Consider the following 27,494-nt stretch of genomic DNA (forward strand, 5'->3'; position numbering starts at 1 on the left):
TGCGCAGTAGAGCTTTAGTGTGTGACGGCGCGCCCGCTGCGCTACACCTGTGTGTGAATCTTTATTTATCTAAATAACCAGACACAAGAAAGAACAGCGTTTTTAAGGGGACGCCATTTTTCACCCCATTACTCCCAAAGGCACATAGAGACGGTGCTCTCCGCGTTGCGCTTTCTCGTCAGAAGTATGAGCCGCGGAGGCGGAAGAGAGGAAACCTTAGTTTGCCGTGCGGCCGCCCACTTCCCCGTCGCTTAGTAACTGTTTCCATGGCAAGCGCGCGGTCGAGGACGCTAAGCAACCGCGAGAAGAATAGAAAGGGTATCTTCTTCCCAGCAGAGGACTGCGCAGAGGAGGTCAAAGGGGAATTGTGTGAAGAGAGAAACCTTAGTTCCTTGAGAAGGCAAGAGGGAGGAAAGGAAAGGGGAAGCAGTGAAGAAAGGGACGGAGATATTGGTATTTTGAGGGGGAAAAAGTTGAGTTTTGAGGAGTTCATTTGGTGGCCATGGATCCAACATGCTCTTCTGAGAGTATTTATAACCTCATACCCAGTGACTGGAAGGAGCCTCCCCAGCCTCCTAGGTATGTGGGCAATACAAGATTATCGCCTGAAACAAGAATGGGGAATAATTATTCTATTTCAGGGTTAACAAAGCATCACATGACTTTTAAAAAGAAAGAAATATTTGTATCTCGATGAAGTAGCCTTGGGCGGATGATAACTTCTTAAAGAAAAGCTTGCAAAATCTAGGTACTTAGCATGTCAATATTCAGAGAGGGTGATCCAGTGTTGTTAGACTAGGGCCATTTTATGTTAGCCCCTTGTAATATGGTATGTAATTGTTTTGTAATTTATCTGATTGTTCGCACATGATATGTGGTATATAATAGCATAAAATTTCGTGTTGAAAAAAGAAAATCACAATTTTATTATGCTGTGTTTGGATACTTGATATTTGGTTTCAAGAGTTCATTCCTTTATTTCTGACTGCTCTTTTTCTAAGGGGATAGTACTTATTTTGACCCCAAGATTATTGTCAAATATAAATTTGTTTCTGAGCTTCAACTTTTTTGATTAGTGAAACAAAATAGACAGACTGGATCGTTTCTAAAGTCTTTTACGGGTCTAATAGATGGAAGAAAGAGTGGATGGATAGAGAACCAAAAATATGTAATTGAGTTAAAAATTTTACATGAATGATAGGACCTCTTAAATTCCCCAGTTTCAAAAAGGTCATCACAAAGTAAACATCCCATTCACTCTCCTGTGTAGGGACTTAGAACTTATTTAAATCTGTGGGGTGAAAAGAAGGTAAGTAGTGGAGAAAATCTCACTCCTAGGTCTTTGCTGTCTTTTACCTTTTTCCTTTTCCTGATTCAAGTCAAAGCCAAATTGAAAGAGCACTGGGCTAGGGGTAAAAACAAAACAAAAAACAGGGGCTGCAACTAATTGGTTTGGGGATCATGAATAAATTTTCATTTGTTTTCTGATCTGTAAAACAAACTAAATAATGTTTATGGCCCCTTTCAGATCTAATGGTCAGTTATTTTTAGGGGTGCATAACATCTTCAACAAGTGGACACATCCTTCCTTTTTAAGCCTGAGTATCTTTGTTTTAAGCAGAGCATTACCTACATTGTTTTCCATTAGCTTCTCAAAATCTAGTGGAAATTGGAAAGGGGAATATAAAGAAGATATGATACAGTTGCACAGTTTATGAGGAGTGTTTAACTATTGCTGAATGGACTTTTGGTCCAAAATTCCTATATATTGTACAAAATAAAGCTCCTCGTCTCTGAAACCCACTAGAGTACTGAATTTGAATGATAAATTATTTTATTAGATAGGTGTTCTGTTCATTGGTAAATTATAAAGCTTTACTATGCATCTAGGTGATTTTTTTCAATAAATTTTATAGGAACAATCTTTATTCATTGGCAAGCATTACCTGAGATCCTATTATGTGTGTAATATTGCCCTTGGGGAATTTTGGAGTCACTGCACACAAACTCCTTGGTTTACTCTGAAGGACTGTGTAAGAAAAAGCAACTTATGGTGAAGGGAATAGAAAGCGTCCTAATATGCTACAGAACTCTCTCTGTTAGAAAGTCAGCCTACACTGTTAGCAACAACCATGAGGAGTTTTAGTTTGACAGAATGCATGAAAAGCACTAATTCATAAAAAGAGAGCATAAGTAAATATTTAACTAATTCTTTCTTACCACACTAACACAGACTTGTCCTGGCTCAAACCCTTTAGTGATAGTAAAAATTTAATCATAAGAAATGTATTAATGGGGGGGGGGATGGGACATCTGTAATACTTTCAGCAATAAAGATAAATTTTAAAAATGTAATAAGCTATGAGGCTTATTTGTATTACTGAGTTATAAACCCAGCTTTAAAAAAGCTCTCTGCAGCAATTTGCAAGACTGGTAAGATGATTGTCCAGCCTTCATAAAGAGTTGGATTCCTTGGAGAAATCAAAAATTGACTGTTCTGTGATCAGAGGTTAGTTTCCTTGGTGAACAAAAATATAAACATTAAAATATTGATTAACAATAAAACCATATATTATTGAAAACCCCAGTGAGAGATGCAGATACTAAATGAGATAGATATATGTTACCAAATAGATATATATAACCAAAGTGGGGTGAAGGGCAACTTTTTGCAGTTGAACTATAAGCTGGGACTTAAGATATAAAAGTATTAAAGTCAATGAGAAACCAGGAATCAGTTTTCAAAATTTCAGTTCCTCATGATATGTGAGATGGTTTCTAAGATCTTCACCAAATTTGTGACCCTTCTATTGATAACTCCAGTTGCTTAATATCTCCAAACATTCTCTCCCTTTTGTTGAAAGTAATATTCCCGATATGATCTGCATGTCAAACTATGATCTACTTTCCTTGATACACAATACTTTTATTTATGCATCCATTAGCACTATGACAGTCATGTCTTACCATTGTCTCACATTGAAATTCCCACATAAATTATGACTAAGTTTGGTCTCCCCATCCTATAATTGCATAGCTGATTCTTTTTTATCTAAACTTATTAATATATGGAGACAGTTTTGAATTTTGAATCATATACTCTCTTTGTGTCATTTGCAGATCTAATGTCTTTTATATATCCATCAGTCAGTGACAAGGCAAGTACTTTGCACTTTAGTAGGCTACTAGGTATTTCTTTCTAGACTGACAGCAATAATGTTTTTGAGGATTCAGTCAGTCATCCAAATGCACCCATTAATCAGTTCATATTTCTCTACCTTATCAATAAGGATTTAATAAGAGGCTTTACTAACATCAAGATGTATATTATGTCTAAGGTATTCCTGACTTATGAGTCCAATAACCTTATATTTTTCAAAAAAGATCTTAATTTTAGTGACCTGAAACTCCAAGTGGCTCATGCAGTCATTGCTGCTCTACAGATTTTTAGCTCTTTGAAATTAACATCAGGCTCACCAGTATGGAGTTTCTGGATGCACGCTTTTTGAAAACAGAGATATTTAATGTCATAATCACCCAGTAGTTTATTGTTGTTTTTTATGCCTTTCTGGTTTTCATTGGGATAATTGTGACATGGAGACAGAATTTTATTTTCAGAGCTTCTCATTCTTCTTGAACTACCTTCCATTTTATTCAATTTTCATACTGCTATATCTATATTTTCTGAAATTTTGTAACATCTCCTTGTTTAAAGTCTGGTTATGTATCTGAGTTTGCTAGTTTGCTAAGCAATCTTGACTATTATGAAATTTTAGATGACAGTGTCATTTTCTCCTGAGGTTCTTACCTACTCTGCTGACTAATTGTAGTCAGTAATTGAATTGGGGAAAGCAGTAAGCCTTTTAAATGAACTGATATTCAAAGAAAGGACTATTCCAATGTCATTGCTTTTAGTGCTAGAAGTCATTATTCATGTTTTTTAATCTGGCTATCCAATCTCTGCAGACTTACACAATAATAACACTTCATCTCTTTTTACCCAAGTGCTCTTCTCATGCTTGTATATATTCATTCTTTACATAAACCTCACAGTTCATATAGATTGCAAAATCACCAGGAAAAGCAAACACACGACTTAAGCTGTGCTATAATTAATAGAATCATCTAAAGAATGCAGAAGAATTGAAGGCCTGGGAAACTAGTACGAAAGGGATAATGAGAGAAGGCACTTTTCCTTCAGACATGTGGATGAAGGAACCTAGACTTTTATTCATTTTTGAAATTGAGATATAATTGACATTATATTAGTTTCATCTATTTTTTATTTTTATAATTTAGAAAAATAAAAAGTGTCATTCATATAGAGTAGAATATCTTGTTTTCTATAAAAAATGAGTAAACTTTGAGCTCACACAAAATAATGTATTGAATCACAAGATGACAAATTAAAAAGTGGTGAAAGCATACACACGTCATTTTTACCCCAAGGGACTATTTTATTAATCAAAAGATCATACCTGCTAATTCCAACTTCCGTGGGAATTTTAAGGCACAGGTTTGTATTGAACCTGAAGGTATCTAATGAGCTCATTCAATGTGAACCATAACTGATTTCTAGCCGTTGAGCTCAAGATTGACAAAAGGCCCCTAAAAGCAAGAAACAATTTCATGTTTCTTCAAACAAACTCACCCACGTAAGTATGAAGAGAATACACGTTGTTAAAAGTGGTTTAGCTGAACTTCTGCCTACAATCAAGGATGGAATTTATCCTCTCATCTTCAATAACTAAAACGACAGCAAAAAATATAAAACAATGGTTTTCAGACATTGCCCCTACATATCCTCTGGAGAGAATTTATAGGCCAAAGCCCAGGGAAGAGGAATTCAAACAAAACCTAGCAGTTTCCCCAAGTTAAGGGCACAGAGTTTAGGGTTCAGGAAGGTCAAGACAAGGCATGTAGAATTCACAGCACTGGAGTGAATTCTCGGAGTACTGGAGAGAGAGAGAGAGAAAAAAATATGCAGGGGTATTTCCCTGAAGTCTTTGGTTGTTAGTAATATGGTGTGATAAAACTACTGAGGCCAGAGAGATAACCAACAGAATGCAGCAGAGCCAAATAAAGTTCATATTCCCACCAGGCAGAGTGGAAACACCTAAGACACAGGGCATTGAGTAGTGCGCTCAGAAGTATATTGCTTCAGTAGTGGAACCAAATTAGAACTAGACTAAAGCTCTTCTGGACCCAGAAGTGCAATGCATAACCAAGAGGAAAATCAGTCAATACAAGCAGGCAAATAATCGGCATCAATGAGAGAATTAATAGACTAGGATATGACAACCACTCTTTTAAATATTTTCCATGTGTTCAAAAAAGTAGAGGAGGAAAACATGAGCAAAATACAGAGAGAAATGGAAAGATTTTTTTAAAAAGACCCAAATCTAACGTACAGAGCTAAAGAATGTCTAAAATGAAAATCTGATACTGATGTGATTAACAGCAGCCAAGACACTGAAGAAAAAAATATTGTTGAATGTGAAGACATAGTAATAGAACAATACAAAATGAAACAGAGAAAAAAATGGAAAAAGAAAGCAGAATCAGTAAGCTATAAAGACCATCAAGCCGTCTAACATAAGTGTAATTAGAGCCCCAGAAAGAGAGGAGACAGATAGGTAAACAGAAGAAATATTTGAGTAATGGTAAAATTTGGGGAAATTTAATGAAATCCCTAAATCCAAGAATCACAATGATGAAGGAGGAGGAGAAGAAAGAAAAGGAGAGGAAGAACACTATCATACCAAGGACATTACAATCAAATTTCTTAAAACCAATAACAAAGAAAAAAAAGCTTAAAAGTAGCCAAAAGGGAGGAAGTTAATAAAATGTCCTTCATGCACAAGAAAGGGTATGAGTTGGAAATTTGAATTTACGCAATGAAATAAGACTGAAAATGGGAAATATATGTGCAAATATTATTTCCTTTTAAAATGTCTTTAAAATATGATTAATCCGCTTCTTAGAAGGAAAATCATCACAATAATTATGGGTTTTGTAACACATATAGAAGTAAAATATCTTACAACATTAGGACAAAGATTGAGAAAGGGTAAATGAAAGTATTCTTTTGTAAGTTTCTTATACCACATGCGAAGTGTTATAATATTATTTGAATGTAGGCTGTGATAAGTTGAACATGTACACTGTAAACGTTAGAACTTCCACAAAAGAAAAAATCCAAACAAAAACAAAAATAAGGCAGGATATTTAAAAAAGAAGAATGAACAATGTGATATGTAGAAAACAAACAGCAAGGTGGAAAATTTAAAGGTAAACATTTTAAAAATCACATTAAATGTGAATGGTCTAAACATGCCATGTAAGAGATTGTTAGAAAGGATAAAAATTATTTGCTCTCTCTATAAAAAAGCAAACAAAAAAACTTAAAAAAAAATAAAGACACAAATAAGTAAAAAGTTGAAAAATGAAAAAATACTATGGCACCACAAATCAAAGGAATGCTGGAGTGGTTAAACTCATATCAGGAGATTTTAGAATATAAAATTTTTACAGATTTAAAAAGCATTATTTTATAATGATGAAGTGGTCACTTTTTCAAGAAGATATGCTAATCCTAAGTAATATGCACCTACTACCAGTGTCAAAAATATACAAAGCAAAAACTAATAGAACTAAAAGAAACAGACAAATCCACAATTGTAGTCAGAGATTTCAGTAATTAATAAAAACACTTAAAAACACTACCAGCCAGTTTGATCTAATTGTCATTTACAGAACACTCCAGCCAACAACAGCAAAGTACACTTTCTTTATGAGTGTATATAAAATTTGCAAAGATAGACCACAATAGAAAATAATTAGAAATCAGTAAGATACCTGAAACATCCCCAAATATTTGAGAACCAAACATAATATCTAAACAAGCTCCTAAGTCAAAGATGATGTTCAAAAGGAATTAAAAAGGTATTTTGAGCTTAAAAAAATGAAAGCATTGCATATCAAAATTTGTGGGCTACAGCTATAAAACTTTGCAGAGAGGGAATGTTATAGCTTTAAATACTTGTATAGGGAAGTATAAAGGTTTAAAGTCAAATATCTAAACTTGCACCTTAAAAAACTTTAAAAAGAAAAGCAAATTAAACCCAAAATAAGGAGAAATAGTAAAGATCAGTGCAGAAATCATTGAAATGTAGATTAAACATTAGAAAAAATCAATGAAAAGCTGGTTCTTTGAGGAGAGCAATAAATTTAATAAACCTCTAGTTAGACTGATCAGAAAAATGAGGGGGTTGAGGGGATGGGGAGAGCGAGAGAGATGTGAAATCACTACTGGTGCTTTGATTTTCAAAGAATAATAGGAAATACTATGAATATCTTTACCCTAGCACCTCTTTCTTGGGGCAAAGCTTCCCTCTAGCTTGCCTAAGCCTAAAGACGGGGCTTAGGTAATTATGGCTACCTCCCAATGAATATAGACTTAACATAAATTAGAAATGTATATCCTATTTTAAACTTTAAATAATTTTTACTAGAAATATAAATGCTGCAACTTCTTTTCATTTTAGGTACATATCAACCTTTAAGACAGCTGTAAAAGAGGACATGCAAAAATTTAAAACTGCAATGAAAACTATGGGACCACCAAAAATTGAAGTACCTTCTCCAAAGGATTTCCTGAAGAAACATTCAAAGGAAAAAACTCTACCACCCAGTAGGTTTTATCACTCTTTTTAATATTAACAATGTAAACAGTAATTTAACTAAAATTATTTTTTAGTGTCTATGAATATTAAATGTGCACAGATGACGCAACTTTACCTCATATTAAACAGAATTTGAGAAGCTAAAATAAAGAAGTAGGGAACGTATAGAAAAAGAGAGCAGAGAACGCTAAGTTGCTCCCAAACAGACTTTTGGTGCTGCAAGCACCTTGAACTACATCTTGGACTGTCCAATAAAGGCCCACCTCCAGCACCACATGCCTCACTGTCTTAGCCCCTAGCCATATGAACTCAATAACAAACACCAGAAGAGTCCTAAACTCCATTGTGCAAGGGCCTTTTCTCCAAGAAATGAAAATTCCAACCATTGCTATCAGTTGTTGAAGCAACTACTTTAGGCCTGAATATGTGCTTAACTCTCCCAGATATCTAAGACCATTAAGGCAATAAATGAGTTGGATGTAATGGAGGAGTTAATGAATGAGTGGTAGACATAGTTCTCGGACATGCTAACTGTGCATTCACACAGGGCCCCGTGCTTAGAAAGATCTCATGCTTGGTTTAATGCTCTGCTTTTGCCACCTTGAAATTCTTAATAATTTTTAATCAAGGAGCCCCACATTTTTATTTTGTACTGGGCCTCACAACTTATGTAATTAATCACGGTCATAGAGTATATAGATATAGGGAAAGAAAGCTATCAAAAAAAATGGAGAGTGAATGAAAAGGGATCACTGACCTGTGTGTGTGGAAGCAGCTTCTTCCCATCCTGAGCATGTCTTGCATGATGCTTTGGGACAAAAAAAATGAGAGGGAAATAAGCCTATCTCTTTTCAAAAGTTAGCCTTTTTATGTCTTCTGGCTTCAAGGAAATAATGTAACACCTCAAGCCTAGCTAGGGTATACCTTTTGACAAAAGTGAAACTACTTTTCTTGTGTCCATATTTTATGTCCCACAATCCTTTCTCATAACCGACATGCTATAACAAAGGATGGGGCACTCTTAGGAAAGATGGAAGAAGCAAGTCTGAAAATACAACATTCATGCTTACAGTCATGTCTTCAACAGTCTATTTTGTATCTTCCTCAAGTGAAATCTTGGTATTTTGTGACCCACAACCACTTGAGAAATAAGGAAATGTTAAAATGGAATTAGGATTTTTCAGTGCCTTGGGACCAATAATATTACTTGGGTCCTCATGTATCCTCTCTAAGATTAAGCATATTATATAACACATCTACCAAACTATAAATCCTAATTATAAAATAAGGAAAAGGGGAAGAAGCCTATATCTCCTCTTATAAACATCATGAGGTAAATAAACACAAAATTTCATGGGCCTGAAGAATAATTAAGAAATTCAGTCCAGTGAGACAAAGTTAAAGGTTAATGTAGGCCAAGGCTGCTGCCAATTTCTTTTTGAATATTCTGTCATTTTGAATATAATTTTGAAGGCAGTAATTTGCTAGATACACTGAAAAAATTTAACAGATACATGAATGTTTCTCTAAATTCAATTGATAGAACATCTGCATGACTACAAGGTATGTTGACACTACCATTCTGACGTAGCCTAAAAAAACAAACCATTTGGTTTTCAGATTTATTATCACTACCACCAAATAATTTGTGAAGAGACATCTTCACCCCATTTTCCAAGCCTTACCCCATAGTCAACCCCTACTCCTGGGATGAGAGGCAAGATGATATTTAGATAAATATAACATAAGGGAAAAGCAGAAGTAGAATTTAGGGACCATCAGATAGACAACCACAAATGACCAAGAGTTATAATTTACTCTGCTTACTCACCTAAGAATGAATTATTAGTCTTTCTAAATGGTTTCCTCATTTTCTGAGAATTTAGTTTCACCTCTTTTACTATACATTTCCAAAGATACAGATTCTCTTGTAGTTACAGGAGTCATTTGCATGCACTTTTGATTCATAATTAAATTTGGCTTCTGAATATTTGTGAACATGTAGAGCAAGGGTAGAGAGCCTTTTATTCTGCCAAGGGCCATTTGGATATTTGTAACATCATTCGCAGGCCATACAAGATTATCAGCTTAAAACTTAGCTATGAAAAAAGCTCCTAGATTTATTGAATTCTGAGTCCCACCTTTGGTTGCCTTGGCAGGGTCAGACCAAATGATTTCAAGGGCTCTATACGGCTCTCAGACTGGACGTTTCCCACCCCTGATCTAGAGGATAGATACCTCTGATTTCGTAGGCAAAAAGATCATGCAAACCATTTTTGGTTAAGAGTATCCGGTAGAAGGAAAACTATTTGGGTTCCACAATGAGGTCTTATTCTCTGCTTCAAGCTTCATAGAAACTCCATAATTCAATTCTGAACAGTGCTCATACCACCTCAGTAATACGTTAAACAGGAAAAAGATATGATTTTTGTAGGTCAAAAATGGTAAACAATTTCACATGTAGTTCAACCAAATATACACATTATATTCCACATATTAAATTTTATTTTTCTTCTCCTACTCATATGTAATCTCCATGAGAACAGGAACTTTGTCTCTTCACTGCTGTATTTGCAGTTCCTAGTGCATTCCCTAGGGACATAGTAGTTGCTCAACAAAAATATATTGCATGAATTAATGAATAAATTAATATTCAAAGCTCCTTTATAATGTTTCTGGGGATATAGAACTAATATTGAAGTGTATTGGTTTGCTAGGGCTGCCATAACAAAGTGTCACAGACTGAGTGGCTTAAACAGAAATTTATTTTGTAAAAATTCTGAGGGCTAGATCCAAGATCAAGTTGCTGTCAGGGTTGTTTTTATTTTAAGCCTCTCTGCCCTTGTAGATGGCAGTCTTTTTCCTGTCTCTTCACCTGGTCTTCCCTCTGTGTGTGTCTTGGATTAGGGTTCACACTAATGACCTCATTTTAACTTAGTATCTCTTTAAAGATCCTATGTCCAAATACAGTCACATCCTGAGATACTGGAGGTTATGTCTTCAATGTATAAATATTGGAGGAACACAGTTCAGCCCATAACAAGATATAAATCTAGTCCATAGACTTTTAATAATAAGCACAGGGTGAGGCAAAAGTGGGTTTACAGTTGTGAATACATGAAACAGAATTTATTCTTGGATTATTATTTATTAATTATTGTATTATTTATTTGTGTTACAACTGTAAACCTACTCTTGCCCCACCCTGTATTGTTTTCTAAATAATAAAAGCTATATAAGCTCATAAAAAGCTCCAACAATGCAGAAATAAATAAAGTCAAAGTCCCTAGTAATTGTGATAGGGTAAAATTTGAGTAAGCTTCTTCAAGAAAGTTGTTGCCTTTGACTCTTGGAAAGCAATTGTAATTTTTTTACATCTTAATATTTTTACAAACCATTTTGATTTGACTCTGTCAAAATAGACAAGTTGGAATAGTCAGGTTGAAGGTACTATGTAAAAATGAACAGTTTCACATGCTGCTAATGAAGAGAATTTGGTATAGAAAAATAAAATAAATTGTGGATAGTAGTTATTTTAGGAGGTGAGATGTAATCAGGGAGGGGTGGATAGGAAACTTCAACTATATTGGTAATGTTTTATTTGTTAAGCTGTATATTGAGTACATAGCTATTATATGATTTTTATACCTTATAGTAATAGTAGTTTTAGTGAGAGGAAAACATAGATCCTTGGACTTTTAATACATCAAGTGTTTTTTTTTATTTATGTGGTGATTTTGTAGTAACTTTCCTCTGAAGAAGCAATTATTAGTAATATTGACAGTACTCAGAAAAAAGTTTTAATGTTTCTTTGAACTTTTTTCAATGGGAAAGCTGAACTTTTGTTGTTGAAATCTTTATAAGAAAATATTTTCACAATAGCTAGTTAAAATATATTAGCTATCATATGCTTTGGGGTGCTTATCTTCTTCCTTAGTTTTTTATACTATTCTTCAAGATATTAATTGATTACATTCAACTTAATTTTTACATTTATGATTATTGATTTTTTACCTTAAAGATTTGGATATATTATTAATAAAATTTCAATATACTAGTGGTAAAATATCGGGATGTTTTATATAGCACTGAGTAGCAATGTTTATAGTTTAATATTAACAAGGAAATGTTATGTTTAACAGAAAAAACGTTTGAGCGGGATAAGCCCAAAAAGCCTCCTGTGCCACTGAGGACTGATCATCCAATCATGGGAGTACAGAGTGAAAAAAATTTCATTAATACAAATGCAGCCGATGTCATTATGGGAGTGGCTAAAAAGCCTAAACCAATTTATGTTGACAAAAGAACTGGAGACAAGCATGATCTTGAAACTTCTGGACTAGTGCCAAAGTACATCAATAAAAAGGTAACCTTGTGATATATTAATTTTAGACCTGAAATGCAAATAATTTAAATATAATGTTCATAATAATTATCTATATTATCAGTAATAGTGTTCTCACTGGACAAATTATCTAGATTGCCAATTCTCATTCTCCTGAAATCTGTGTTTGGTGTAAATCGAATGTGATGAAATGACAGGGAATTTGGAATGAATACCATATAGTTCAGTAGAGGAAAACTGTAATTATTTTTCTTTAATTTTAATTTTCAATATAATTAATAATTATAATAAACATTCTCTAAAATATATTAATTTTAGGTGAGGTGGACAGTCACAGTTATTACTATAAATCTAGAAGGAGTAACCTTTCAGAAGATCCTCTGATTTAGTCATTAGGTTTCAGTGTCTAGGAGGCAGAATGAGAAAAATGAAGAATAATACAACTTTAGAGCCATCCATCCTATTAGTATAGTGTAACTAATTCACATTGTTATTTCAACTTGAATATATTCATTTGCTTTTAGTTTGAAGTAAAACAGATGTTGAAAGAACTGTGCAGTAATCTAGTCCTTTTGGGACCTTCATTTCTATTTGAAAAGACTCTAATCAGATAAACATATTTCATCAGTGAAAATTATAGAAGCTTGGGTTTAATTGTTTAAATATAGAAGATCTTTAAAATTTAGAAAACTTACCAAAAAAATACCTTATATAAAACCTATTTTACTTTGTATACTTACAGAACATTAAAGTGCCTGAAACACACACAGTAAAATATGAGTACAAAACCCTAAAGAATAATAATACATAATAATAAGGTGTGGCAAATAGGAAAGAAGGAAGAAAGGAAGAGAGAAAAAAGAAACGAAATTGCATTAATGATGTATGAAGGGCTTATGTTGAGGTAGTCCAGTGATCTACCATGAGAAATCCAGTGCCTGTTCAAAATCAAAACAGGACCCTCAAGGCTGTTGTCAGAGAACACTGCTTGTTCCCTGAGAAACTGTCACATGTAGGCTAAGCCCCCTTTGGAAGACTTTAGCAGGAATCGAGGAGTGGCAGCACCTTCCATTAAGTAATTTCAGGCTTCTAGGGATATTTCCTCCGTCTGTGGTTCCTGGAGGCTGCTCATAGCCCTTGTCCCATAGGGTGTGGAAAAGCAGAAATTTCACTCTCCTGGCCCTTTAAAGCTATTTCCAGTCCATTATTTCTCTACCATCACATAAAAATCCTTCTCCTTTGATAGTTATACCACCAATTGCCACACAGTCTGCCCCTCCCTCTGGCTACCTTCTGCCTTAGCTGTCCACTTCAATGTATTTTTTGCCTTGAACAGAAAATTGAAGTAAAAATTCAATACAGAGACAGAAAAATATTAAGTATCTCTACCTGTGCTTGTTTACCAAGCCATACAAACACTACACTATTATTGTCCTCTTGTTGCTGGCTAAGCAATCAGGGCTCATGAAGGACTTACTCACTTACTTTCCATTTATCAGAGTTAAATTTTTAAAAAAATCTCTTATTGGTGAGATAGTAAGTCCTTTTAAGGGCAATGCCATTTGTAAAAAGTAAGTAAATCTCATGTTTTATTTCCAAATAAAATATTATATGCCCATTGTGCCATGAGAAACAGTTTGTGAAAACAAACCTAAGCATGGGTAATTCCTAACGTACATAGCAATAGTAATAAGACATCATTTCAAATTTTAGCGCTGCCACTTATTTAACTCTGTGATCTTTAACAAATTATTAGATTTATCACAGGGTTGGAGTTAGGATTAAGTGATACAAAAAATATTAAGTACTTGACATAATACCTGGCACCTAGTAAACATTCAATAAAGAGTAGATATTATAATATATACAATTATTATTTTCAATAGTACGATTAGCCTTCAATGATCCAACACATGGGAATATTTCAGATCACTGAAGCTTTTAGCCATTTGTGAGATCGTTGTTTTTCCTAAACTGTATCATGTCATTCCCTTTATTAAACAGAGTATACCAAATATAATTTAATATTTTTTGATGACACAAAATCATTATTATGCCCATCAGTAATTGTATTGAGCTGTAATGAGGTGTTGCCCTCAGTGTTTCCTGAAATGGACTGGACTATTTACCATTGCACTAACTAACAAGAATACTGTGCTCTTAGAGATTATTTGTAGAGTGCTTTGCAACTTTCCAGAACACATTCACAGCTAGGATTTCTATCCCTTGTTCAGGCAGAGTGGGTTAGGTTATGTGGTGGTAACAAATAACTCCCACATTTCAGTAACTAAAAGCAACTAAGTTTTATTGTTTGCTTGTGTCACATTTTCATTGAGGGTTGTTGAAAGCTCTGCTTCTTGTCCTCATTTCATGCCCCAGGCAACCCAAAACACCTCCCATCACTATACCAGACAGAAAAAGAACATGGCAAACCATCCATTAATTCCTAAGGCTTCTACCCAAAAGGTAGAGGTCACTTCCACTGACAATAGGCAAGTCAAGTGGCATGGCTACATCTTACTTCAAAGAGAGCAGGAAAGTGTTGTACTACCAAGTGCCCGAAGAAAGAACCAGAATATTTGTGAATAGTTTTGATGACTACCATCTCTCTCAACCACTGTTTCCTGAGAGAGGTCTTCCCTGATTTTGTTATTTATCTAAAATAGCTCCTATTCTTTCTTTCCCCTTATTGGCTTTTATTTTACCTTGGAACACACACACACATACACACACAGTATTTTTTTTTGCTGAGTTTCTCTCACATTAGAATGCACATTCCATGAGAACAGAAACTTTGCCTTTCTTATTCACCAATATATCTAGCACAAAGTACAAATAATATTTTGAAGAATAAATAAGTACTGTTTCTCAACAGTGGTATCTATCATACACATTCACTAATCTGGAAGAATCATGGCTGATTACTTCACTGTCAGTACTTGTAAGCAGCCCAGGATTTTGCATTTCTCTAAACTCCTTAGGGTCCCAAGTCAGTTTTCTCTTAATGCAGATGTGCTTTGTATCTTTTGAGAGTTGGTTTTTATAATGCCTTGGAAGTAAGTATCTTCTTTTATTTAACAAGTCCTTGCAAAAGAGATCTCATGATGTTTAAGATATTTCAGGGTAAAAGCTGAAGCAGTACAATAAATAAAGAAAAGCCAGCTCTTAGGGGGAAAGTAAGGGCTGAGTCATCAGCCAGAAGCAGGCACTGGAAACATTCCCAAGGAGGAAAACAAACTGCCGCAAATAACAGCCCAAATGGTTTTAAAAGACCAGAATCAACTAGTTCCCAGGTCGGGGGAAGTCACTGAATTTTGTCAGTTCGCAGTTTTAAGTAAAGGCTTTATATCCGTAACATTTCTTTTTCTCCCAGGCATTGGTTGGTATGTACATGTATATAAGAGTACACTCGGGATATTGATTTTTTTTTCCCTCTCTCAAAATTCCTTGTAAGGATTATGGTGTCACACCTAAATATATATGTAAGCGAAATGAGGAAGTAAAAAATGCCCAGGAAGAGTATGATAACTATATCCAGGAAAGCCTTAGGAAAGCAGCTATGAAAAGGCTGTCTGATGAAGAAAGGGAAGCAGTGCTGCAGGTAAGTGCTCTGTCATTTCTATTCTGTGTAACTCTCTAGAACATCTCTTAACGAAAAGTCTGCCATCAACGATTAATGAAACCAGCACTTGGGCTTTGAAATCCAATGACTCTCTTTTGGTTATGGTGACAGCTACTTGCAGCAAAGATGACTCTTTGGGGAAAACAAAACATTGTAATACTGGGATTATTATTTGTTTCCAATTTGGTGAGTTTCTGTTTTTTCCTGAAGTAGTTACTATTGTAAGGAACCACACCTTCTCCTTCAACAAACATGCATACATAAAAGAAAAAGCATTTTCATTTTTATTTTCATGTTCCTGAATTTTAAAAAAATAATACTCATAAAATAGATATTTTTCACTAGATGGAGCTCTAGAATAATTGAAACTCTTCCTAGACCAATTTTTTTTTTTCTTTCCTATAAGGCAGATGTTCAAATTTCAAAGTAACCAGGTGTTAGGTTTTATATGTATCTTTCTTATTTTGAAAAAGTAAACAAATAAAATATTTACATTGGAATATTTAATGCAAGATTTTATCTGAAGCATTTAAAATATTGGGAATGTGAGCAGGGTTATATTTATTAAGTACCTACTTGTATTTTTCTATAGTCACACTGCCTCTTACGGAAGTAAAAATAGAACTTACCCATTACTTTTGAAAGCTTTCTACAAAGCCATTTCTAGTGACCTCTTTAAAACAGAAAAAAAAAAATTTCTTACCATATTAATTTCTGTTGAGAAATGGATCCATATGCATTATAAATTCTTAACATTTATCAGTGCTATAATAATCAATAAGCATTTTTTAAAATTTATCTTTATTGTTGAAAGTATTAGATATCCCCTTTTTGTCCCCCTTTTGATCTCCTCCACCCTGCATCCGCCCCCCCCCAGGCTTTCACCACACTGTCATCTGTGTCCATGGGTTATGCATATATGCATATAAGCTCTTTGATTAATCTCTCCCCACCCACTCCCCCACCCCCGCCATCCCACTGAGATTCATCAGTCTGTTCCATGCTTCTGTGTCTCTGGATCTATTTTGTTCCTCAGTCTATTTTGTTTATTAGATTCCACATATGAGTGAGATCATGTAAAACTGAATCAGGAAGAATCAGAAAACCTGAATAGCAGCAATAAAAAAAAAAATCCCAGCAAAAAAAATGCCCCTGTCCAGAAGGCTTCACAGGGGAGTTTTCTAATTCTTTAGGTTGTAAGGTTAGATAGGTTATTAAAATTTTTTCTTGCTTTTTGAGGTAGGCCTGTAGTGCTTTGAACTTACTCTCAGGACTGCTTTCGCTGTGTCCCATAGATTTTGGGTTGTTTTGTGTTCATTTTCATTTGTTTCCAGAAGTTTTTAATTTCTTTCTTGATCTTATTGGTAACCCATTCATTGCTTAATAACATGCTATTTAGCCTCTGTGTGTTTGAATGTTTTTGAGTGTTTTTACTGTAGTTGATTTCTAATTTCATACCATTGTGATCTGAGATGCTTGATATGATTTCAATCTTGAACTTGTACAGACTTGTTTTTTGTCCTAACGTGCTCTATCTTGGAGCATGACCCATGTGCACTTGAGAGGAATGCATATTCTGTAGCTTGGGAGTGAAATGTTCTGTAAATGTCAATTAAATCCATCTCATCTAGTGTGCCGTTTAGAGTCACTGTTTCTGCATTGACTTTTTGTCTGAAAGATCTATCCAGTGAAGTCAGTGCAGTGTTCAAGTCCACAGCTGTGATTGTATGTTGATCTCTCCCTTAAAGTCCTTAAAGTTATTATTGATAGGACCTTACTTATTGCCATTTTAATTCTTTATGCCTATGTTTCTCTCTCTATTTCTTATTATTACAGCAGTACCTTTAACATGTCTTGCAATGCTGGTTTGGTTGTGATAAACCCTTTAGCCTTTTTTTGTCTGGGAAACTCTTTATTTCATCATCTATCTTGAGTGATAGCCTTGATGCTGGATAGAGTAGTCTTGGCTTCAGATCTTTGTTTTGCATTATCTTGAATACTTCATGCCATTCCCTTCTGGCCTGAAGAGTTTCTGATGAGAAATCAGCTGACAGCCGTATGGGAGCTCCTTTGTAGGTAACAGATTGCTTTTCTCTTGCTGCCTTTAAGATTCTCTTTGTATTGAATTTTTGGTATTTTAATTATGATGTGTCTGGGAGTGGGCCTCTTTGGGTTCTTCTTGCTTGGGACTCTCTGTGCCTCCTGAACTTATATGGCTTTTTCTTTGATCAGGTTAGGGAAGTTTTCTGACATTACTTCCTCAGATTCTCTATCCCTTGCTTATTCTCTTCCCCTTCTGTACTCCTATAATGTGAATATTGTTACATTTCAAGTTACATTTCCCATAGCTCCCTTAGACTGTCCTCCTGTTTTTTAGTTGTTTTTTCTTTTTGGATCTCTGATTGAGTGATTTTTTTCTACTCTGTCTTCTAATTCGCTGATCCGATCCTCAGCTTCCTCTAATCTGCTGTTTATTCCTTCCAATGTATTCTTTATTTATGCTATGTCATTCTTCATTTCTGACTGGTCATTTTCATAGTTTCTATCTTTTCTCATGCTGTTGAGCATCCTTACAATCAGTATTCTGAACTCCATAGCTGATAGATTGCTTATCTCCATTTCACTTAGCTCTTTTCGTGGAGACTTCTCTTGTTCTTTCACTTGGGGCTTGTTTTTTGTCTTCCCATTTTGGCTGCCTATTTGGGTTGTTTCTATGTATTAGGTGGATCTGCTAGGATTCTGTCTTTTTTGAGGGTCTCTGGTAAAGGCCAATGTCAGACACTGTTTGTGACTGGCCTTGAGTATACTGTTTGGAGATATCAAAAACCCACAGCTTGTGGTTCCCTCTGCTGGGCTGGCTTGTTGTTCCTTCTGCTGGGGATGGGTGCTTTTGGAGAGGACCAAGATGCACACCGAAGTGTACTTTTCCAAGGTCCAGGTCCAGAAGCAGATCAGGCAAAGACTCAAAGCTCCCAGAAGTGTGCCTCTGCTTGCAGTCTGATTGATCTTAGTCTCTTAATGAGCCTCAGTCTGTGGACCACAGCAAGGCATAAACTCCACAGAGTGGGGTGAAAGGTTTTCTAGTGGTGGTGGGGGGGGAGGGGGTATTTGCTTTCCCCCCAGGCAAAAGCTGCCTGGCTGGCAAAGGTCTGCCTGTGAAAGATGTCCTCTGAAGTATGGGGGAATGACTCAGTAGAGGAATCCAGATGGCCGCCCTGTGAGCTCTGTCTCCAGAGCCCAAAACCCCAGATTCTTCTCACATTGCTCTAGTCCACTCTGTCCTCCCTCTGCCAGAGCCCAAGGTGAGTGGCTGCACACAAAACTTTAAGAGGGTGCCTGCATTTCCAGCCATCTCTCCCAGGCAGCCAGAAACCCTGCTACTTTCCACAGCCATATTTTATGTGGGCACCTTTCTCAGTTCTGGTGCTCTGGGCTAGGAAACCCAGCTTGGGGTTTAGGCCCCAGAGTTCTCAGTGGGAACCCCCCACACCTTCAGCTGCTGCCTATGGGAGCCCAGCTAGCCCTCTCCCACCTCTGCACTTCCTACCAATCTCTATACGGTCTCTGCTTTAGGTCCTTGGTTATGAGGGAGCTCTCCAGCTAGTCTTCTGTTGGTTATTCAGGGTGGTTTTTCTCTATTTTAGTTGTAATTCCAGCTTGGTCCTGGGAGAGTGTCAGTGCAGCTTCCATTCAATCCACCTCCCTCTTGGAATGTCACTAAACATTTTTTAAATGACTATTTCACATAGAGTATCATGCTAAGCCCTGAGGATATTAAGAAGGATATATGAAAATTTCTGCTGTAGGAATGTTGTCATTTAATAAATTAAATTTTGCGTGTGTGTGTGTGTGTGTGTGTATGTATGTGTAGATCCTAAGTTTTATAAGATTCCAAGGCACAGTGTCCATTGAAGGACATAGGTAGGTCATTAGCTGGGCATTAAACTGAAGAGTGAGAGTGGATCCAAGGAGTGGCCTAAGAGCAGAGACTGTACTACTGTGTCTCTTGGTTGACAGCAGTCTCCCCAGTACCTAACCCACTGCCCAGCATGAACTTAGGTGTTTCATAATTGTGTCCTGGAAAGAAGAAAGGAAGACAGGTTGGCAGGAGACTGGCAGACCTGGAGGTGGGGCTTTCATGTCACTTTCAAGAAGAGTACTGGTTTTTGGCCCATTTCTCTCTCTCGTTTATCTCTCTCTCTCTCTCCCTCTCTCTCGTTTGGATTTTACCATTTTTAGAAAATACATGCTTTTGTGAAAGCCAGATTTTTATATCTAAATGAAAATGAAAAGTAGGGAAAGAGAAAAAGAACTTACCTCAGAAGGGAAAGGCTCTCCTCTCCTGCACCTTTTTAGCTGTAGTGGATAAACTGCCGTCAGCTTCGTAATCTAGTCATTACAGAGTTTCTCCGCATACCCCTTGAGTGACAATAGCAGATCCTCCATCAGATGCCTTATTATCCAGGTAATGTAGTAGTGTAGTCACTGTGGTAACAAAGCCACAAGCTATGCTCCTGACAAGCCCTGAACCATGCTTCCCTCCCTCGTTAAGAGTTGCACATAGTTCTGTGACAACCTGGTTGTATGTCCCTGAGCAGGCCATGTTCTTCTGCTCATTCTTCATAAAATAACAGTCTCATTATACCTGGAAGAGCTCATCTGGACTAACAATCCCAAACTTCTCATTTTCAGATAAGGATATAAAGTGTTAAGTGGGCTCATTTGTTCATCCACCCATGGATTCGTTTATTGAACATCTACTGTGTTCCAGGCACTGTACCCAGCCTGGAGGATACTGTAGTGAGCATAACAAATGCAGTCCTTAGCTGAACAGGGACTAAAATCCACATCAACCAATTCCCAGTCCAGTATTTTCCCACTGCGTTATATACACGTGCATAGAAAGTAACCAAAGGAAGCTTTATTAGTCAAGGCTGCAGCAGGAAATAGAAGGCATGCTCAGCTGGGACTCTGAAGAGGGTTTTGAAGTAACTATTTACAGATGTGAAGCAGGACTAAGAGAATCAACAGAGAAACTGAGGCACCCAGGACTAAGGACAGTGGGAATCCCCCAACACCTGAAGTTTGGGCAGGGCAAGAAACTGTGTCACCAGAGCCCAGTGAGGGCTAGAGCCTAGAAAACGGGTCACCTGACAGGTGTTGTCACAGATGGATCAGCCAGAACTAGAGTCAAGTAATGTCAAGAGAGATGGGAAAGAAAGGCCCCAAGCTGTCTCTCCCATCAATGCTGCCTTTGGCAGATACTAGAGGACAAAAGAGCTGAGGGTGGGGATAGTCCACAAAAATCAACCCACCCCACCTACCCCTAGTCACAGTACAAGACAAGAAGAATGGATTGGGGGTGGGGGGTACAAAAGGAGCATGAAACTGAATGAAGGCACTATTTTATGACTGTTTCTCCCCATTTGAAGTTTTTCCAAAATTAGCAATCTTATTTCAGCATAAAAATAAAGGAGAGAAGATTTTAGAAATAAAAATAAGGGAAAATCACTATTGTTGCAATGGATAAAAGGTTTTTTTAGCTGAGATAAGAAAGATCTTAAAAAACAGCAAAGAGATTATTTTAATAAAATATGATATATTAGTTACATTTAATGGCCATTCCTGGCTACTGACTTTGATCCAGACATTATTGTACACACTGGAAGATAAAGCAAACTATCCTTTAAAAGGAAATACAGAGAAAAAGTGTAGCTGCTACAACCACAAATAATATGGAAAATCATCCAACTAAAAAATTATCAAATTAAAAAATTTGAAAAAATATCACCCAACTTGAAATGAAAAACCTTTGATATTTGAAGTGTATAAATTTTCTCTCTGCAATAGACACCCCTATGGAGCACCATGGAACCATATTTCCTGTCCTATAATGAAAGATGATAGGATAATAAGATTTCTATGAGGACTTCTTTTTGGAATATAGCTCATACACTATTAAGAATTGTGTTAAACCATCCCCCTCTTAAAACTTTAACCTGGATACTTTTCTTTCTACCTTTCTCCTCTCCCAAAGTCTTGATATAATCTCACTCAAGGGTTCAAAATTTGTTATCCTTTCTTTCAACCAACCTATTCTATATAGTATGCCCTATCCTATCATTTTTTTACCTAAGCATGGAAATAAGTCATTGAAATTTTATTGTCCCTGGGAAGTCTCTACGACATTAAATTTTTATTGTAAGGGTTTATTATGAAGGCATGATTATATAAGACACTTCTAATTTTCTCATAAACCTGAATGTATGCCACGAGTTTTTAAGGACAATATTATCATGGCAATATTTTTATTGTACTTTCAGTTTTACTTTTTTTGTTTGTAAAAAAATGATTTGTGCATCCATAGTGAATAAAAGAAAGTGTTAATTTACAAAATTTTATTGCATGAATTCAATTAGTAGTTTAATACCATTTTGTCAGCGGGGCCTCTAGTGCACTGTGATAAATTGTAACAATGCAGAGATGGAAATAACCTTTATTGCTCCTAAGAGATCCCTAATTTTGAATTTGTTGGTTACTGAGAATATAAAAAATTAACTACATTATTAAATTAGCATGTGTGTTACATTTAATGACATTTCAGTCATTTCTAGAATACATTAATGGAAAGTATAAATCCCTTGACTCTATGGAAGAAGAATTCTAATACACTGAAAGAGACATAAAAGATAATCTCTGGTGAAATTTAATTTTGGCATTTTGTACAATTCCATTTAGTCAGGTATAAGAAAATATGGCCACGCAAGTCAGAATCAAGTCTTTTGATGTGATGGCTCTGTTGAAGAGTGGGGATGATAGTTTGAAAAGAAAATCCTAAAGAAAAAAAATAAAATTTTTATAAAAAATAATTTCCTGTTCAAACATTTTTTTTTCTGTCTGAGAATATCAATTCTAAGTTGTTGTTTTTACCAAAGCATTTACCGTGGGCCTAATTTTATACTACTCATAACTCTACATATGCATATTTGATGGTAAAAACAAGTACAGTAACATTAAAAACAGAGCAAATAAATACTCCCAACGGAAACTGAACACACAGTCAGGACAGGGTTTGGCCTCTGTACAATATTTTTTGTTACTGTGGCTAAGTACTTGATAAATACATATCATTTCAAAAGCCATTTTTGTCAGTTGTTTTTTTAGCTATTTATATTTTTCTTACCAGTACAGTTTTGTTTTGTTTTACCATTTACTTTAATTTACAATTTACTTTTGAAGTTTACTTTGAGTATTTACAGTTTTTTTTACTGTTTGCAGGGTCTGAAAAAGAACTGGGAAGAGGTACATAAAGAGTTCCAGTCCCTCTCAGTCTTCATTGATTCCTTACCAAAGAAGATCCGCAAGCAGAGGCTGGAAGAAGAAATGAAGCAACTGGAACATGACATTGGTGTGATTGAAAAGCACAAAATTATTTATATCGCCAATAAGTAATAATGGGTTTTTAAAGTATAGTCATTTTAATATAGGAAAGAAAACATGGAAAACATACAAATGAAACTAAGTTTTTCAAAGAGGAAAACACTATGAAGAGAATAAAAACCCTCTTTACCAAAATGCTTAGGAAATGTCTGAAAATTAATTGGATTTTTTCTTACACAAGAAATTTTTTTTTTTAACAGTTTCAGGTTTTTTGCCTATAAACTAATTCAAGTTTGATGTTATCTGTTCCAGTTCCATAGTGTGTTATTATTATGTACCTGTTTCACATAAACATTAATTTCTGAGCCCTGAAAAATAAAGTCAGCACTCAGAACATTACATTTTTTTCTACACTACTCAATTCAAGGAACACATTAAAAATTGTTAAGTATTTTGAATTGGAAATAGTGGTGTATGCTTTCTTACTACATATTGTTTTCTACATATTGTTTCAGAGCTCCACAAACTTAAAATCTTATATTCTCTGGTAACTTCTGTCATTTGCAGATATTCCCCAACTCTAAATATTTTCAATATCCACAATGCTATGTATGCTGAAAGGCTTATATTTGGAGGAAGAAATATTAAGAAGATAACATAAAATCAAGGAGACAACTTATAAAATACACCATTACAGAGAATAGCCTCCTTCCTAACTTCCAACTGTAAAAAACTTTGCTACTCTAGCTGGCGGAGGGAGTTGGAGGGGGTTATAGGCAGGAAAAATGGTAAACAAAGAAACAAAAACAGAAAACCAAGTTTGCTACTCTAGGTGCCTTATTCTATAATTCACTATATGTATTTCACTAGAATGAGATGTTACTTTTTCTTTTTGGCCCTTCCAATCTATGAACATAGGATGTATTTCCATTTTTGTCTTCTTTAATTTTTTTGAGCAAAGTTTTGTAATTTTCATTGTACAAGTCTTTCACCTACTTGATTAAGTTAATTTCTAAGTATACTTGATGCTATTCTAAATAGAATTGTTTTGTAATTTTTTATTTCAGATTTTTCATTGTTAATGTATAAAAATGCAATTGATTTTTTAATTGATTTTAGAGAGAGGATGGGAGAGAGGGAGAGAGAGAAAGAAGCATCGATGTGAGAGAGAAACATTGATCAGTTGTCTCCTGCACGCTTCCCTACCAGAGATCGAACCTACAACCTGGTTATGTGCCCTAACTGAAAATTGAACCCACCACCCTCTGGTGCAAGAGATGACACTCCAACCAACTGAGCCACACTGGCTAAGGCAAAATGCAACTGATTTTTGTGTGTTTACTATATCGTGCAACTTTGCTGAATTCATGCATTATTTCTAACAGATTTTTGTGTGTGTGTGGAATTTTTAGGGTTTTTTACAAATAAGGTCATATACTCTGCAAACATATTATTTTACTTTTTCCTTTCTCATTTGGGTGCCTTTTATTTATTTTTCTTGACTAGCTGCTCTGGCTAGAACTTCCAGTACTATATTGCATAGAAGTGGTGAAAGCAGACATCCTTGTCATGTTCCTGATTTTAGAGGAAAAGCTGTCAGTCTTTCACCATTGAATATAATGTCTGCTGTGGGTTTTTAATATATGAATTTTATTATGTTGAGATAATTTTCTTCTGTTCCTAATTGTGTGTGTGTGTGTTTGTTTTATAATGAAAGGGTGTTGTAAACATCAATTTTAAAATGAAAACATATCTTTCACCTGAATAATCAATGCATTCTCTCCTAGTTATCAATCTATGTGGGAAGACAAATCATAACCAAAAGAGTGCATTGGCTAGAACAGAGTAAACAAAAAAGAAATTTAGACTATAAAAATCTTTTCAACTAACAAAAGTCATTCATTGTCATTCAACAAATACTGTCTACTACTTGCCAGGAATTGTTCTGATTGCTGAACAGAGAAGTGAAATAGCCATGTTGGAAGACAGAAATAGTCACACAAATGCATTTATAGTTATATATTGAAATTAGTGATTTGAAAGAAAAAATAAGAAGCTATACAAGAGAATATCAAGGTATTCTTAAATCAGATTTTATAGATAAGGAGATGCCCTTCTGAGATCTGACATTTAAAAATAAACTAGAGAATTAGTAGAAGTTGGGAGAGATGGGGAAGAGAAGGGTTGTGGAGCAAAAATAATTCCAAGCAGAAAGAATAAAACGTCTGAAGGATCTTGGGCTGGAGACCCTCAGTCCATAGGAGGAAGGCAGCCATTGGGGTGGGGTTGTACTGAGAGAAGGGCAGAGGTACAAGCCGAAGATGAAGAGGGAAGCAGGGGCATTGACGTGTTTTAAGCAGGGAGATGGCCTGATGCAATCAGTATTTTTAAATGCTCACTTGCTACATAGATTGAAGTGAAAGAATAAATGCATGGGGGACACTGATTAGGAAACGATCATAATCTTCCAGGTGAAAAAGAGACTGGCATAGACCAAGACTGTGGTAGTGAAGACAAAGAGCAGCTGTTGGCTTCAATAGCACTTAAGTATTTAAGAGGTAAAAATGTAATTTGGTGAGAGATTGAAAGGAAAAGAGGAAGGTTTCAAGGATGACAGCCAAATTTCTGATGTGAGCAATGGGGCAGTGGAGCTCTCACTCTCTGAGCTGGAGAAATCTAAAGGAGGAGCAGATTGAGAGATCAAGAACACAATTTTGGACATGTTTACGATAATCTTGTGATATCTATGTGGGCATTTAGATAGATGATAGATAGATGAGATAGGTTAGATAGATAGATGATAGATGATAGATAGGTAGATGATAGATAGATAGATGATAGATAGATAGATGATAGATAGATAGATAGATAGATAGATAGATAGATAGATAGATAGATAGATAGATAGATGATAGATAGATAGATGATAGATAGATAGATAGATAGATAGATAGATAGATAGATAGATAGATAGATGATAGATAGATAGATAGATGATAGATAGATAGATGATAGATAGACAGATAGATGATAGCTAGATGATAGATATGTGATAGATATTTCAGTCAGAAAAGAGATCTGGGATAGGCTGATGAATCGGGGAGTTCAGCAGCATGAATGAGATAATCTTGGGACACATATTGAGTGAGAAGACAATGATGAAGTCTCAGCAAATCTTTCATTTAGAAGTCAGATGGGAGAGCAGGAAGGAGCAAGTAGATGAAGAGTGAGTGTTCTGAGAGGTCAGAAGAAAACCAGGAAGCCAAGAAAATTCAAGAAAGGAGCACCCTTTCCCTAAGGTAGAACCTTGACAATGGAATGAAATTCTCCAAGCCCTGGCTAAGCTCCCTTCTCTCCTGCTCTGAGCAGGTTGCAGGTCAGCTTCTACATTGATTCTCCTGCTCCTATTTTTATTTGCAGTCCAAACTCTTCTGTTGAAATCCTTTTTATCTGAAGATATGTTGATCTATTTGGCCAATGTCACAGCATTAGCATGTGACTTAATGTGCCTATTAATATAGCCCACATGAATACAATTTTACCACCAACGTGAAAGATACTTTTCAATAGCTCAAGGAAAAATTTCAGCAGTTAAGGAGACCAATGCTGGTTAATATCAATTAACTCTTAAGAGGGCAATTTAATTTTGTTTCCAAGTTCTTAGTAACCTGAAGAAGGTGATTTATTAATAAACATTGGTTACTACAGGTAGGGGACAAGCATAGGTAAGGAACAAAAAGAGTAAGATAACTTTTCCTGGAGGGTTTTTTCTTCCTGCTGAAATGTGCTATGGTGAAAAAAAAAAAAAAAATCAGATTTTACTCTGACAGTAAGTTATGTGACCTTTGGGAAATCACTTAGTGTCCTTCAACCTTAGTTTCATATGTAAAACAAAGATACTGACCTAGATTTTGTCCAATCCTCCTTTCATTTCTAATGGTCTGTCACTATAAAACTATATGACTATTTTCAACTTAGTTTAAGCAAAAGTTTGGTCTCCAATCTGATCAGAATGCATATAAGCACTAGGATCCAGAGCCAATGATTTGCACCAACCCGCCATTTGACATACTGGAAGAATGTTAAGTAGAGCAAAAACCATCACTAGTTTTCAGATCTTTTTAGATGAAAACTTTCTTAATTATAGTCATTTGAGGTTTTTGACCACAGGGTGTTCTTCACTCTATGGATTTTAAATAGATGGTCTCTTTAGGAAACTAGGGCTGAAAGAAAAAAGGAAGGAAAAGAGAACAGGAGAGAAGGAAGATGAGGAGAGGGACAGGAGGAAATTTTTTAAAAAATTGGATGACCCTGCTGGCACGTCTCAGTGGTTGAGCATCCACCTATGAACCAGGAGGTCACAGTTTGATTCCTGGTCAGAGCACATGCCCAGGTTATGGGCTCAGTCCTTTATGCTCTTAGAAAATATCCATGGTGAATAAAAAAAGAAATGTCTTCATAG

General features: G+C 35.6%; 1 protein-coding gene across 1 annotated transcript; it reads left to right on the forward strand.

Annotated features, from left to right (window-relative positions):
• Nucleotides 1–3: 3 nt before the first annotated feature.
• On the forward strand, nt 4–26,827 carry ENKUR (enkurin, TRPC channel interacting protein). Its single transcript, XM_081144873.1, has 5 exons — nt 4–579; nt 7,548–7,693; nt 11,828–12,051; nt 15,485–15,631; nt 22,931–26,827. Exons 1-5 carry the CDS (start codon nt 503–505, stop codon nt 23,102–23,104), a joined length of 768 nt encoding a protein of 255 aa, XP_081000999.1. The 5' UTR covers nt 4–502; the 3' UTR covers nt 23,105–26,827.
• Nucleotides 26,828–27,494: the final 667 nt, after the last annotated feature.

Source organism: Miniopterus schreibersii, assembly GCF_964146895.1.
Source record: "Miniopterus schreibersii genome assembly, chromosome: 1".
Taxonomy (NCBI): Eukaryota; Metazoa; Chordata; class Mammalia; order Chiroptera; family Miniopteridae; genus Miniopterus; species Miniopterus schreibersii.

Coding starts and splice junctions, on each gene's coding strand:
- ENKUR (XM_081144873.1), top strand. CDS start 503: ATGGATCCAACATGCTCTTCTGAGAGTATTTATAACCTCATACCCAGT. Junction 580..7,547: donor GAGCCTCCCCAGCCTCCTAG/GTATGTGGGCAA, acceptor TTTTCATTTTAG/GTACATATCAACCTTTAAGA. Junction 12,052..15,484: donor CAAAGTACATCAATAAAAAG/GTAACCTTGTGA, acceptor ATTCCTTGTAAG/GATTATGGTGTCACACCTAA.